This window comes from Ambystoma mexicanum, chromosome 1p, assembly GCF_040938575.1.
Source record: "Ambystoma mexicanum isolate Mex_15411 chromosome 1p, UKY_AmexF1_1, whole genome shotgun sequence".
NCBI classification, from domain to species: Eukaryota; Metazoa; Chordata; class Amphibia; order Caudata; family Ambystomatidae; genus Ambystoma; species Ambystoma mexicanum.
In genome coordinates, this window is record NC_090921.1 from 187,492,776 (window position 1) to 187,508,797 (window position 16,022).

The window sequence follows — 16,022 nt, forward strand, 5'->3', positions numbered from 1 at the left end:
CAATGTCACTGGGCCTAGTAAGATCGCTGTTTTGTTCTCCCCTTTTCCCCTCCCTTGCCTTGTTGCGCTCTTAGACACTTGTTTACGAGCACGATAGCAATAAAATATCAATCAATCAATCATATTCCCACCTCACACCCATCCACCTCATTCCACCAATCTGGCGCACTCAGATTGCCTGAAGCAGTAAAAGGCCATACAAATGGCAGATGAACACTCTACAAATGGCACGTAGTGATCATACTGCCTCCCCACATGCCTCGAAGTACCTTACAATGCTCTTCTACATACCCCCAAACATCTGACGAGTTGGATCCAGGTCCCCCCCCACCCCATGTGCTCTCAACAGACTGAGCACCAAGCATGGATTGCAGTGTTCTCATTTAATGCCTTACCAGGATGATCTGAAAAAGGGGACACCAAGTGCGCATCGAAGGAAAAGTCAGAACCATCCCTGCAATCAATTCGTGGATGTGTAGAGACCTGGTTTGATGCATCAAGACGATAACATGGTACATTTAATATTTCCTGTTGCACTGAACTAACCCTAACAGTTGAGAGACAATGAATGCTGGCCAGGTGTTTTACAAATATCGTTTTTATTTCATCTATATTGGCAGAACGTTTTAACTTTTTTATTTTTTATTTTGTTCTTGTTTTGAGAGAACAACAAGGGCTACAGGTCTACAGGAATCATAACGCATTGGCCACTTTGCAGAAAAAAACAAACTTAAACAGAAAACTTCAAAAGAATAAAAATAAAAAAACACGTTTTTTTAAGGCAGAAGTTCAAGGTCGCTTCTAAAAAGTGAAGCGGTTCCATGTTTTTTGTTTTTTCTTGGTCTTGAACATCGGCCACGCCGCTCAAAGTCTGTGTCCATTTTGGCACTGTTGGTAGATTGTGGTTAGTGAGAGGTATGAGCTGGTGTCTGGCACGGGATCATAACGGGAGATGTGTGGTTCTCTGTGCAGGTTTTGAAGGTGGCGGCAGCTGAATTTAGCCTCCTACTCTGTATGAGTGGCCCAGACAAGAAAACCAGCACTTCTGTCATTGGAGAGGGTAGAGCCGTGTCTGTCAGAGGTATGGTCAATTTCAAGGTTGTGGGTGTCTCTTAAGGTGTGGAAGGGGATGGCAGCTACACCTGATCCAGAACACTGTGCAAGAGAACCGTGTATTCGGGAAGCAAGGAGGATGAGGACTGCTGCCTGGCAGAGAGGGCAGCAGTGCAGGTTCATTGGTTTGCCCGTGGTGTGAAAAAGGTGGATAGCTGCATGTGGTTGCAACCCTGTCTGTGGAGCCCGGATATGCAGTTGAGGAATGTAGGTGAAGCTGTGTCTGATTCTGGGTCCTCAAGTCGATCTTAAATCTATTGGCATGTATCTGATATTAGGAAGGGTGGGAAGTTTCGTGAAGTGGGTGCAATGGTGTAATGAGGTACGTAAGAAAAAGGCACTGGGAAAGTCAGTTCGAGTAGCATCGGGACCGGAGCATAGGAATAATGTACATTGGCATAGGGATCTATCATTGCCACTGGTGTAATAGCAGGGAGTGTTGTGGGTCCGGACTGAGGTGCATTGGCAGAGCTGCAGGTGTGTCGCAGTACAGGAATGTGAGGGGGACGGAGCAGAGCAGGCCCGGTGTACATTGGCAGTCTGTGCATGTGAGTGTGTGTGTGTGTGTCTACGTACTGAAACAGCCACGGGAAGCAGCTGGTCAGGACTGAAGGGCATTGGCAGCGCTTTTTGTTGGAACCTGTAGGGTGTAATCAGGTCAGTGCAGTGGTAAGAATGACATAGCGATGTGTGAGGTGTATTAAAATAGGCGATTAGGCAAGCCAAGATTGAGACGCTTTAATGGGCTGCAAGAAGCCTGCCCAGCATCCTTTTACAACCAGGGCCTTCAATACTCCTTTAGCTTCCACACAATAAACATTAAAACACATATAAAACCATTGATCCTTGTATTGGCACCAATCTCTCCGAATTGAAATCTCAGTGAATGATCTCTTGGTATCTGTCATGAGTACAGCACATGACATCTCTGGCTCCTGCTGAGGTCACCTGCCAGCTTTCAGATTTCCAAACCCTGTGAAAACCCAAACGTTGTGGCATATAAGGAAAATGGCCAATGAAAAAAGGATACATCAAAGCAGCTTTTACAATGGCCCATTGCTAACAAGTTCACCATCAAAACACGTCTTCCTTGATTGGACAAAAAACATTTGTACGCACTTTTACAACCACTTGATACACTTCCAAATCATCAACGTTGGTGGAAAAATCCTCTCCACTCATCCTCCCATTGATCAGAGGCAGCGAGCCTTGTCTTTCAGCATGACTCAAGTTCACTTCCTGTTACAACATTGTCAAATCCTGTTTCAGGAAAATAACTCCTGCCTGGCGTTGTGTGTCCCCACTGCAGCCTAGAAAATGGCGGCTAACGAATGGGCTCCCCCCAGCAGTGTATCCAGTTGGTATAACAGGTCAGGAAAAAAAGGGGACACGTTAGTATCCGATCAGGATTCCAAACAGATGCCTTTTATTTAGCGTTGATCCCTCTTGAAATAACTTAACCAAATTTTGCAGAGGCCCAAATGTATGATCACCTTCCCCCGTTACTTATAGCCATCACTACTATTGATAACGTTTTCAAATTGTTTCCACGAACAAGGACCATATTCTGTAGAACAAGTGGCGACAGGGCAAATATCCTCAAAGGCATTCGCCTTGTTTTGTACATGGTTGTTTCCGTGACTTGCAAGTCCAGTTATTTGAAATACGCAGTAGGTTGCTTTAAATTGTGAGATGGAAGGAAACAAAGTACAGTTAGAACGAGAGTCGAGAGCTGCCAAAAGGTCTCCGCTGTACTGGAAAACGCAGGGAACTCTTTGCGTGAAACTGCCGATGATCCCATAGCTACTGCATGCTCTAACCTTGACACAAATCACGAAGGAGGTGATTCCGGAACTACAGCGCCGCACGCCACTGAAGATGTCAAAATCACTGAGGGCTCTCTGCGTAGGACAAAGGGGACAAAAGGAGGTTTGGCTAGTTTATCACCCCGCCTCCAAGTTGGCACAAGATATGTCTTCTAGTCAATCGAAGCTTGGTGGAGGCAGTCCATGGCAGTCCTATAGCCTAGCCTGGAATGACAGGGCGCTGACTCTTTGCAGGAATAGGCCTCTTGCATTGTTTACATAGTTCTTGCTGCTCCTCCACATCTCACAAATGCTACACAAACTAGGGGTGTGAAGCATAGGAGACTTCCGAGTTTCAAAAACAAGCAAACAAAATCTTTTTCCTCAATAAAAAACAAAATAGTAAAGTTCACATTATTTTTGCCATCTTGAACTGGACTAATTTTTTTAAAAAAAGAAACGTTTTTGTTTCTGGAAATTGACAACTTTTGTATTCCTCCTTTGAGTGTATGTGTGCAAAATCCTCTCCAGACAGGGGAACATACTGTCCCTTTTCCCCCTACTATCGCCCCCACTACAGTCACTAGAAATATCAATAATAATAATAATAATTATAATAATTAAAAAAATTGGGGGTGGTTGGGAAGGCTCAGTAGGCGGTCCCAGATTCGTTGCAGGTTGGTCCTCAGGCTATAGCGCAGCTCCCCTCATACTTTGTAGTAAATGTTTGCGGGGCTTTGTGGCGGCATCTCCTGCACGATATAGACGGGATGGCCGTATTCCCCGCTAACCTTTTCGTAGTGGGGGCAGAAGGCACCGCCATCCGAAGTCCTGAGCGGGATGATGATATCGCTGGGCTCAGAGCCATTATTATTGCCCCCGCTGCTGCCACCACGTTTAGGGCTGGTCAGGCTACTCAGCGATAGCGGTGGGTGATGTGTGTCGCTGTGCTTGGAGCGGCGCCGCCGATAGCAAACTGCGCCCAGGGCCGCAATTATGATGAGCAAGAATGCAGCACCGCCAGCTGCACCGGCAATGATGGGGATGTTGGACGGCGACAGGGGACCATTCTCACCGGCACCCTTGGTGACGTTTGCAGTGGTGTCTCCTGTGAAGATGAAGAAAGGTGGGATCAGACACATTCATCAGTTGGTCACAAAAAATGGTGCATTACATTTCTCGAAAACTGCAATTACAACAGGTCGATTGCAAACAAGACCCTCAGCATGCCACACCCTTGACCTAAATAAATTATCAGATTTCAAAGAGTTACAAAGCATGCATTCGATCATGTTAGATCCCCTATTAAATTGAACACTCCGCAGGCTTCCCGATTATTCTGCAGCCACCTGAGACTGACAGATATATCATTCATTTAAACATTTTTTATTTATTAATCGGAGAAGGCGCATAGTGCTCCAAACAGAAGCACATTACAAACATACAGTCATGTGGTAGTCAGAGCATCCCATTGTTGGGTGCAGGCAGTAGAATGGTCAGGCAGTGCACATTTAGAATGCTACATGAACCAGTTGGGTATGAGGTGTTGAAGTGATCAGACAACACAGGATGATCAAATTAACCATATTTGCATTGTTAGCAGTTGATGCAAGTTGAGAATTGGCTGAGAACCTCGGGGGTCAGGGTGTGTAATGTCCATGTAAAACTCAGGGACTCCTAGCATCTGATAGGAGAGGACATTTTAGAACGATCATGAATCCTGTCATTGTGGGGATGCTCTTGAGCTTAAAATGTGGATTGGTGGATAGCTAGGAGGGTGAATTTGCGAAAGTGAGAGGAATCACATAGTGGGTGGTGATGAGTGTTCCGCAAAGGCAAGAACCAGGTGTAGAGTATCAGTTGATAATGTCAACCGGACAGGGAGACATGTGGCTTCTCACTAAGCTTCTTGACATGAATAAAATAATTCACCAAATTCATTTTACAGTGGGTTCAGATTTTCTCAAATTACTGCTGAAATGTTCAGAAAGATGGTCATTATCAAGAAGGGAGTTTCTGATCGTCTACATTTACAGCCTCCCAAAAAAGAACATTTTTCAGACTTTGCATGTCTTTAAAAATAGAAGACCTCTTTCTCCTGGTTTCCAACGGCACCCCTCCTTCCCACTCCCATCTCCTTCCAGCCTGAACTTTTTGTTTTCTCACCCAAGGCACACATCTTTTGGGTTCTCTTTCATAGCGATCTCTGACTGCAACAATGTATCACTACCACTACTTCTACTGCTCATATTAACCTCCTCAACATTCAGAAAATTAGTCAATTTCATATTCATCACTGCAAAAACTCTCCACATTCATGCTCCGCAAACTGGACTACTACTCATGCCTACTCTTTGGCCTTCCTTTCTACTCCTTCCTCCCTCTATACAAAGTCTTCAACTTCACTCCCCACACTCTCGACAACCTACCCAGATCCTCCCCACTTCTGCCTATCAACATCATGCTGGTTAGCTCTCAATGCACAACTTCTTCGTTTGTAAATTGCTTCTACAAAGCTGCCAATGGTACTGCTCGGCTGGCTCTATCGCTGTCTAATCACCATCTCATTCCCTCCGCTTCTCCTCTGAACTCAACCTCACTGTCCCAAGGCTTCCGGTGGCTGCACTCACTGCTGGTCTTGCGGCCTACCCTCTTGGTAACATTGAAACCCGCTTTCCTTCACAGTCAAAGCCATCCTGACCGGCTCTCTTCAGAGCACGGTCTAAACTTCACGTACTTCCCCATCCCTCCCTAACGGACTCCACCACTCCCTCCAGTGCCACGTAATAATGTGATTTTGTATACTTTTACAGTACTCCTCTTTAGTCAGAAGCACTTGCCCCCTTTGGTTATTGGTACCATTGTAGGTCACCCGTTCCTTATACATTTGTTTTATTGTGGCCACTGTCCATGTCCCACTTTGTCCACATCCTTATAAACTGGTTCACCACTTGTTCTCATCTTTGACCTATTGTAGAGGCACACTTCCTGGGAATGGCTTCACCATCTCAAAATGTGTTATGTTTAATAGTTTCTGACCGAAATTGAAATCCATGTCCTTCAAATAAATCAATGTGTCAAAAGCTTGGCCGTTTGAATATATACACCACTCTTCTAACTACTTATTAGATTTTCAGGTAAAGTTGCAGCCTATTTGACAGGCAAAGAAGGGACTGGCAATGGGTATACTTACACAAACTTTGATGTACCGCAGATTTGGATGTGCAGGTTATAATTCATCACACATTTATAGTGCAGAAAAGGTCAATTTCACAGTGCACAATGGGGGATTTTTAGCCACAAATTACTGTACCTCTTAAGAGGACTAGAGTGGGCGCTAAAGAACATGTCCAGGTGTAAAATAAAAGGTATTCTAGAAACAATATTAGCAACTTTGCATTTCTTTTGGAGTTTGACAATGGCAAAGCTATTTTACTAGCATAACAATGGCTGCCTTTATATTTCATCTACCATTGACTTAGGCTTATTACATCCGCAATAATGTTGTCTTTTATATAGTTGTCAGGGGTGGGGCTAGGTCTGCAGAGCATGTCGCAATTATTGGGGTCATGCCGTGCACTCACACCATTTGTCAGCTATTGCCTTGAGAGGTCCACAAAGTACCATTCTGAACTAGTTATTGACAGGATATGCTCCGGTGCTCACATCATACGCCAGATATCGCAAACATGCATCAAATGGACAGCATGTCATATGCCATTTTGCAACACAAAATGGGACACTTCCCACACTTGCTAGATTGTCTGCAGCCATCTACTTTCTACCCCCATTGTAAATGTTCTGCTTATAACAAAGAGACGTGTAAGAAGATATTTTTACACCTCAGCCCAAGGGCATGTACTGGCCTGTTTCTATCTGTGTGCTTGAAATGCAAAACAAAAAAGCAGTCTGAGTTTGGAACTTACTTTCTAAACGAGTCTGCTCCTACCTCCAACAAACACAAAGAGAGGAGCGAGAACAAAAAAAGGAACCCTTAAATAGGAAATCAAGAAGGTGGACCCCAGTTATTTGCACTTAAGAAATTCCACTTTTTTACATGTGTGCGGCATGGGCCATTCAGAATAACTGTCGTCAATGGCAAGTGTTCTGAGGAGTGTGAATGTTAGGTGATTAGAAATTAGAAGAGTTCATAGCAAGCAGCAGGACCAAAAACAGGTGACCTTAGCCTTTCTTTCCTTTCACGGTGTGTCTTCAAGTGTTGAAAGTAGAATTGTAAAGCCCAAAGGACATTGTTGTAAACTTTTTCATGGATCACATTACTCAAACCTTCTATTACAGATGGGGAAATAATATTGTCAGGCTGGTTTATTATAGTTTTTTTGTGTACTGTTCAAGTCCTCTCTATAAAACAGTCTAACCTAAAATTTAACAAATACTTATAGCAACTAAAGCTGGGAAGATATTTGGTCATAAGAATGAAGGAGGAATCTTGGACACAAAGTGGTGGGAAGCTGCCTAGCATAACGGAATTGTAATTGAATTTATAGACTCCTTAGCTTTGTACATTGGAGGGATGCAATTAATGTCAGAAACAAAGAAAGGGGTACTTGAGAAAATGAAGATGAGCAAGTGTATCATTATAGACTGAGGAGGCCAACCCCAGGGGGTTCAAGATGTCCTAGGCGGCCTAATTCGCCCCTGCCCTCGGCATATGACAAGCCATTGCAGTCCCTTCAAAGTAGTACTTCCCTTTACCCATCACCTACTATTTTTCCCACTTTGATGCCCCAGGACAGTACATGCAAAATAGCACTTCTCCTCAACCTACTCACACACTATTCACGTTCCCTGATGGGCCAGAGAAGTTTATATATCTCTAGGTAGCAGCAATCGGAGAGGCCCACTTTTCCGTTACACTACTGATCGCCACTGATGATGGCCTTCATGCTTTTAAAAAACAATGTTGCTTTTAAGTCATGAACATCCCTGAGCGTGAAACATGCAGCAGGTAAGGAAAGTGCCCCTGTACCAGAGTCGAACTTTCACTACCTGGACAATGAGGGATTCCCTTGGAAGCAAGGTGGGGAACTCAGGAGCACAAAACAGGCCAATCGTGACACAAGAACTACTATAACGTCACCTTGCAATGTTTTTGCCCATGTTCCTTCAGCATTATTCAAAGTAGACACATCACACCCTATTAAAGTAGTTTCACAAAAACACCTCTGTTTTTGAGGTTATGTGGCCATTTGGCATTTAGGGTACGAGAGTGTAGTACCTGCCCAACTCCCGTCACCATATTTGCCCTAAGTACACACATAATCATATTGATTGTGAGCGTGTGTGGGGAGCAGGGCGTCCAAGGGGCTGGCAAGTCATTTTTTTTACTGTGCATCTATGATAGATATCTAGTAAAATAATACCATCAAGAAATAATCTTAGGCGCCCCTCTGCAAGAAAGAAAACAGCGAAATGACCTGTTCTTTAGGAAGATACCCACTCGAGAGTCCGCAGCCGCACTTTAGCTCACTGTACATTTCACAGAAGGGGAAATATCCATTTGCATGTCAGTCTTTGTCCTGCCCACATGGATAGTCCAGCACCAAAATGCTATGGCAATTCTCTTCTGAACAAGAGTACCAACAGCATCCCCAGACAGTTGTTTCAGCCTTGTTGGCCTTCATCAGTGAGGTGGAGCTATGCCTCGTCTCGGGAGGATAGCTCAGGGGCAATGTGCTCGCCTTGGATGCAAAACGACACGGAGCACCACAGGTTCGATCCCTGGCCCACGCTTAGAAATCTATGGGTATTAAGCGTGTTCTAAATAACCTATCGTAACATATCATATCACAGTGAGCAAGGGGCCCACATCTGGATGACCCTAGGAAACTTAGGGTAACAAACCTAAGTGCCTTAAACAATCACAAAATAGTCATAGGGGCCCCTCTGTGAGAATGAACATGGCTAAATTACCTGTTCTTTGGGAAGGTGCCCACTCGAGAGTCCGCAGCCACACGTTAGCTTACTGTACCTTTCACAGAAGGGATTTATATCCATTTGCATATCAGTCTTTCTCCTGCCCACGTGGGCAGTCCAGCACCGAAATGCTATGGACATTCTCTACTGAAAAAGAGTACCAACAGCAACCCCAGACAAGTGTTTCATCTTTGTTGGGCCTCATCAGTGAGGTCTGAGCACAGTGAGCAAGGGGTCCACGTCTGGCATGGCATTTTTTACTTTGCATCTGTGATAAAGCAAGCATGATAAGTGTTATAAAGTATATAGACTGGGATTATAATGCATCCAGTCTAGCTATTTCTTACTGTGGCATGACATTTTGTATTGGACATCTTTAATAAAGTAAGCATGTTAAGTGTTATTATGTGGCTGTACTGACATTTTGGTGCAGCCGGTCTGGCCATTTCTTACTGTGTCATGACATTTTGTATTGGCATCTTTGATAATGCAAGCATGATAAGTGTTATTATGTAGCCAAACTGGCATTTTAATGCAACCAGTCTAGCCATTTCTTATTGTGGTATGGCATTTGGTATTGGGCATCTTTGATAAAGCAAGCATTATAAGTGTTATTTTGTAGCTTGACTGGTATTTTGGTGCAGTCAGTTTCAATATATTTTCATACTCTTGCATGCATTTTTAATGGCAAAGCCAACAGTTGTGTGAGTACTGGCATATATTGGCAGAACCAGCATGGACATGTTTTCTTATAGTATCATTACTGGCATTATGCGCAAAGCAAACATGACTATGTACTTATATGCGAATACTGGCATATATTGGTGCAGCCAGCATGGAAATATATGGGCACAGGCAGTGTGAAAATGTATTGACTGCTTGAACATATTGTGGGTAAAGGCATCATGAAAATGTGTTGGAGACATTTTCTGTGCACTGTTGGTGACTTGCATCTATTGGATCTTTTCATGAATTAACCTACAAAACCAATTGGGAACTGTTGGACATTTTATCCAATTTTTGAAAAATGTTTGCTGTAAAATGCGCCATTTTAACCCATTTTAAAAACAAATCTCAAGGGAAGAAAGCGAACTTCCATTAATTGATTCGGATTCCCTTGCTATCCTCGTCACTAGGGCATATTTGGGGGAAATATTTAAGCCTCACCACTTAAAAAATTCCCCAGCTATCACTGGTCATGAAACACTATGCAAGAGGACAAACTATGAATATCATTGTGTTAGCCAGCAGTTTACCTTCAGTACTCATCACTCCCTGCTGCATGTATTGGATCTTTTCATGAGTTAACCTACAAAAACAATTGGTCTTTCACGCAATTTTTCAAAAATGCGTGCTGTAAAATGCACCATTTTAATCCATTATTAAAAAACATTCTGAAGGGAAAAAAATCCCTCAAACCCCCATTAATTGGTTCAGGCTCTTATGCTGCGCTCGGTCACTAGGGCATATTTGGGGGAAATGTTGGCACCTCACAACTTAAATAATTCACTAGCCGCCACTGGTCATGAAACACTATATAAGAAGGCAAACTATGAATATCATTGTGTTAGCCAGCAGTTTACCATCGGTACTCATCACTCCCTGATGCTCGATCTCCATTTGAAAGGAGTATTGAAGTCCGTGCCCCTCCACTCCACTCTCATCCAGGACTGGGGCGGACTAATTTTACAAAGGTATTGAGGAAAGCATTGTGGGAAATGACATTCCAAATTATGAATCTGGATTACTACAGTGCAGGAAGCTGCACTTTTCAGCAGAATGGCAATCGTTCATACAACTGGAAGCTGGGATATTGGAATGTGTGTGTTTAGGGCGCATTTTTGACATAAACAAGTGGATGGCCAGTGGGACCTGGTTATTTACTAGCAAAGGGGATATGGGCCATGGCCCTTGTTGAATATCATTGAAGTGTGGACAGTAGCCACAGCCAAAGGCAACGATGAGTGGGCATAAGGACATTTATACCATGTAAGCTATGGTGCATTTAAAAAGGTTGGAGAAAAAAAACTTCCACCTGTAATGTGAAAGTAGGAAAGTTCATTTGAGCAAAGTCACACATTCCACAACGCCACCTAGTAGCCATCGCTGGAAGTTCACCTCCAGTTCTGAGCCACAACAACAAGGCATTATGGGTATGCAAATTAACTGAAATGCAAACCGTTTTCTCCAGGAAATTGTCTATGAGGTCAGTGCTGTTGTATACATAGCTTTGTCAACCCAAGACAGACATTCTGAAAGGCTGTCGGGACAACTACATACCAGATTTCACGCTTATTAGGGATCATCAGTGCCGTATAGTCCTGACGGGCTTGTGGTAGGAGCATTTTGACACCTTTTCACAACACCAAGAATTTTTCATGGAAGGGTTCAAACGTTTTTAAGAAAAGCTTACATCATGCTCCTACATTTCCCTACATGCCTAATTTACAAAAGGGGCTTGCGTCCTGGGAAAGAAACCAGTTGCGGACTAGCTGCTCTAAGTTTCCACCTCGTACGTAGGAAATGGGCAACCAGCCCCCTTATGGAATCAGGGTCACTACTATTACATTTTTACATTTACAACCCCTTATAACGAGTGGACATGTACAAAAAGATGCATGGGTGTTTGCATCAGTGGCAGATAAATACTGGCAGGGGTCTGAAAATATCTGTCGGCATAGCGCTTCAACAAGGGAGACCAGGTGCTGGGGACACTTGACGCCTATTGAATGGCATCTCTTTGTGAATCAGGTATGTACCTGCATATTTGGCAGTGACTCCACCAACACACCCCAACCTGCGAATTCTGTGCATCGGATGGCATATTCACTTGTGTGGCTCGTGTCCCTCGCAGAATGCATTGCTTGTTCCTGATTCTGACATGTCTAAGTCACTACAATCTTTTTTGCATAGAAGGGTTTATATTTCGCTCTCCCTCCGAGTGGAGTAATAATCCCTGTGTAAGAAGATCTTGCCACCGGCCAGCCTGTCCTTCCTTGAAGATGTGAGCCCCGTTGAAAGAACATTCTCTGATCAGGCCATTCCTCCAGCTGCTGCATGCTCTTGCTTCCCTCCAGCAAGTTCTCATTATCTTTTGGCTCTTCCAAAACAGGGAAGCAGGCGATTTAGAAAGGGAACACTCATAATCTCCCCAAAAACAATGAAATCGTCACAAAACTGCACTCATGGCTTCACATGATACTTTACGGGGGTGGTGGGGAATTCCTTTTGTATTCATTGTTCTAATGAAAACCAGAAAAGCAACTTTTGGGAGGAGCATGCAATGCAGAACTTTTTATTGTTTCAGGATTTTTTTCTTTCTGCATAAACAAAAATAATAAGAATTCTGTTGGCGGTGGGCAGCGGTTTGATTCTTCTGGCAAGGTCTTTTTTTATTTCAATTTAAATCTGGGATTGGATCCAAACTTCCAGTTTTCCACTTATCGGTTTGCAGGGTCAGACCAGAGATGGCTCCTATTTCAATTCTATTTTTATTATTTTCTCTGCTGTTTTGCAGAGTTGGGGGAGGATTGGGCAGCTGAAAAAAGCACGAAAAACATCTGTATTTTTCTTGGTGCGATTGGCTGTACTTTTATTATTCTTCCATGTATGCTAACCTTTTTTAACACCCTCCCACCCAAATCCGAAGATCATTTCTAAATGAAAACATGTTGTCCAACTCCCAAAAACACTCAACTTAGAGACTTGACGGTGGGGTGGGATATTTCTTAGTCTGTACAGAAGGTATATTTTGGGCGAGGATGCTGTGATATGGGAACAGTATTGTTTAAGAAATTCGAGATTGGGTCATTTGGAATCGACCCCTTTCACAATTGTTTGAAGGTCCGATCAGGCATGGTTTTCCCATTACTATTTTCACCATTTACGTATTTCTCTCGCCCAATTATTCCTAGTGCCATAAAATAAAGTACAGTGCAACATTCGAGGGCATTCCATCAATATCTTCAGCTCAAACCAGCAAAATCAACAAAATCTGTTCCTAAATGTCCAAAGACAGGAGGAATTGTACATTCTAGAAATGAGCGATCTTGGACTCTGGTAAGAAGTGTAGGTTTCACTCCAGGTCCTGGCAGCTGGCTGGCCCAAGGTGCTACAATGGTGCAGCTTAGGGGGTGGTGGGCGTTGCGCATCTTTCTCTGGATTGTCCACAGCTCCAACACAAAGATACTTTTGTATTAACACCTTTGGCTCGTGGAGAGGCTCCCCATAGAGAGATGACAAGTTGTGAATATTATTAAGATGCTCTCACGTTTGTATTGGGGGGGGGTGGGTGAGAAGAACAAGAAAGTGCAGGAAGCGGAAACAGAGAAAGACTGTGCAAGAGGTAAAGCAGAGGAAGAGACGGACTGCTAGGAGAGAAGAGAACATCTGAGCATAAGAGAAAAGAAAAAGCGACTGTGAACGAATGAGACATATCGCAAGGAAATGGCCAACACAACGGACGCATGCTGTAAGAGAACTAGGTGGAGGAACAGAGAAACATGAGAGGAGGAAGAAGAGGTGAAAAAAGAGGGGAGAAAAAAGAGGATAACCCAGATAGAATGGAAATATGCAAAAGAAAGAGGGATAAAGAAAAAGAAGAAGAAAGGACAATAAACAGAGGTAGAAGCAAATAGAAAAAAAGACAGACAGGGAAAGGGGGAGCTGAAGTGGAAGAGAGCAGGAGAGAGGAAGAAAGAGTGGGGTTGAGAAGAACAGTGATAAAGAAAAAGAGATGGCAGCCAAGGCAAGAGGAAGATGTGGAAGGAGGGCAATATAAGTGTTGATGGTGAAGCTAGGGAAGATGGGGAATGAAAGGAAGAAAAATAGAAGGAGGGAGAGAATGGGAAAACGTCAGGGAGAACTATGAGAACTGTTCCCATTTGTTTTTACACCTGTTTTTGTCATGCCTAAATGTTTCATTTTTGAATTTTTACCGTTTTTAACTACAGGTCAGCAGCAACCTCTGATTGACCGCCTACACCACCCCTAAATTAGCATTATCCCTTTTCCTAAACTAGCTATCTGTACCCTCGTTTAAATTTCAGATTGCAGGTTAATTTCTTGGAAATTACTATTCTGCACTGAACAATGTGTGTGTGGTGAATATTATGCAATGACACTACCTTGAGAACATAGGAAATGGAAGAGAAATTCAGTTGGTGGAGAAAGAAGTAAGAGTGGGATAGACAGAGAAAAGGAGAGAGAAAACTAAAATGAGAAAAGAAGTGGTCTCAGTCTACCTGGGTCCCTGCATCATATAGTCTGCACTATGGCAAGATCATGGAAAGGTGCAATGGAGTGCTGTCAATGACCTACACACATGCCATGGTGGTTGTGTTTAAGAATTAAGCACTAGGCCCCGAGCAAAGGGGGGCATTACCACTTCAGGTAATGCCCCGGGGCCCATAGTTACAGGCAAGAGCGAAACGAGGGCCTTAACGAAGGCCCCATGGCATTACCTGAAGTTGCAATGCCCCGGCTTGCGAGGGGCCTATTGCATTTAGCACCCCAGCCATAAGAACAGTGTAGTACTAAAAGCATTTTCTTTCTGTTCGGAAAGAGCTGGAGCGATTCAGAACAGAAAAAAAGTAAGTAAAAAAACAATGGCCGCGGGGGAAGGGAAAACGAAGTCTGTTTTCCCTTTCCATGGCGCCCATTAAAAATAAATTGAAAAAATTAAACAAAACAAATGGCCACCATGGAAACTGGCAAAGCAACTACACGTAGTCCTGTTCTCTTCTTCCGTCCAAGACATTAAAAAAAGTAAACAAAATAAATGGCTGCTTTAGAAACGAGAGAAGGGTCTACGTGTAGTCCCTTCTTCTGTTCCGATGATGGCCTGTCGCAGCTCGGGAGCGGACACGCTGGGGACACAAGTGTTCTGAGCGTGTCTGTTGCCAAAATGGACAGAAAAGAAGCTAAGTGGGGGAGGCAATTCGGTGGATGAGGAGTGGGGTAACGGGAAGACTTGCCTCATTCCCCATGAGGGAAGACGGCGGCTGCCAGCCCTGAGGAGGCTCAGGGCTAGGGTAACCAGATTTTCAACAAAAAAAAACCCGGACGGGCTATGGAAATAGAAGTAGGACTAAAGAAAATACACATACGACTTTAATCCTACTTCTGTTTCGTTGGCCCATTGGGGGGGGTCAAGGACGGGGTGTGCTAACAGGCACACTCTTCTCATTGGAGGAGAGCGCCAGGAAGGGGAAGGGGGAGGAAATGGGGGCATGAAAAGCATTCCACGCCCCCATTCTCACAGGAAAAGTTGCGGCGGGACCCGATTTCGGGATTTCGAAATCTGGTCCCAGCAAAAAAAAAATGGCAAAAAAGGTCCGTAATCAAAACCCTGGGATGGGGTTTATAAACTAAAAAAACTCCCGTGACATCGGGTGATTTCCCCCGACTGTCCGGTGAAAACCCGGATGTCTGGTCACCCTACTCAGGGCGCCAGGATTAACATCAGGTAATGTCTGCGTTCTGAGCCTCTCCTTTGACTGGGAGGCCGCCACGCCCCCCTCGCTGGGTACTTATGAATAGTATTCAATGTGACACATCTCTGTCATGTGCTCTCTTCTAGTGTAATGTACTATAACGTAACTGTCTGTCTATGTGTGTGATTCTGCTAATTAGGGAAGTACGGAGGGAGGGATGGCAGTTTTGGGGGCATAGCGAGCGTTTATAGTGGACTCCTGTTTACCCTGCTAATTCTCTGTTTTTGCAACATGCTTGCATTGCACATGGGCAAAGAGAGTCCTCTACATCAAAATGCAACTTGGCTTTCTCTGCCCAGTCTTTGAAACAGTGAAAGGAGGCTTCAGAAATGCCTGCTGCAGTTCTGTTGCTAACATGAGCACCTTGAGACCCCAAAAGAGCTACTTTTTAGATATGGACGAGTCTGTCTTTCCCTACACGAAAGGGACCTGTAGTTTCGGAATGACAAGTGGGTAAACAAGGAAAGGTAACTGGAGTCACCACAACATGAAAACGAAATATACATGGAAGTGCCAGGCTGCACTTGACCAATGAACAGCCTTTGAAACCCCAACAATGTCTGCTCTTTGCTGTGACCGAAGGTCAAAGGGCCCCCGAAAAAGCGAGAATCCCTATTATAAATTAAAAAAAGAACTTTCAAAAATAAATCCAAAGCAACTGCATCGAAAGGAA

The 16,022-nt window shown here is 43.9% G+C and overlaps 1 protein-coding gene across 2 annotated transcripts in view; it reads right to left on the minus strand.

The window, feature by feature from the left end:
- Positions 1–580: 580 nt before the first annotated feature.
- EFNB3 (ephrin B3) overlaps positions 581–16,022 on the minus strand; it is a 409,020-nt gene continuing 393,578 nt past the window's right edge. For both annotated transcript variants that reach the window (XM_069646279.1, XM_069646280.1), the window contains one exon: positions 581–4,026. In XM_069646279.1, coding sequence (XP_069502380.1) covers positions 3,626–4,026 — 401 coding nt within the window. In that variant the 3' untranslated portion in view covers positions 581–3,625. The remainder of the gene's footprint in view (positions 4,027–16,022) is intronic.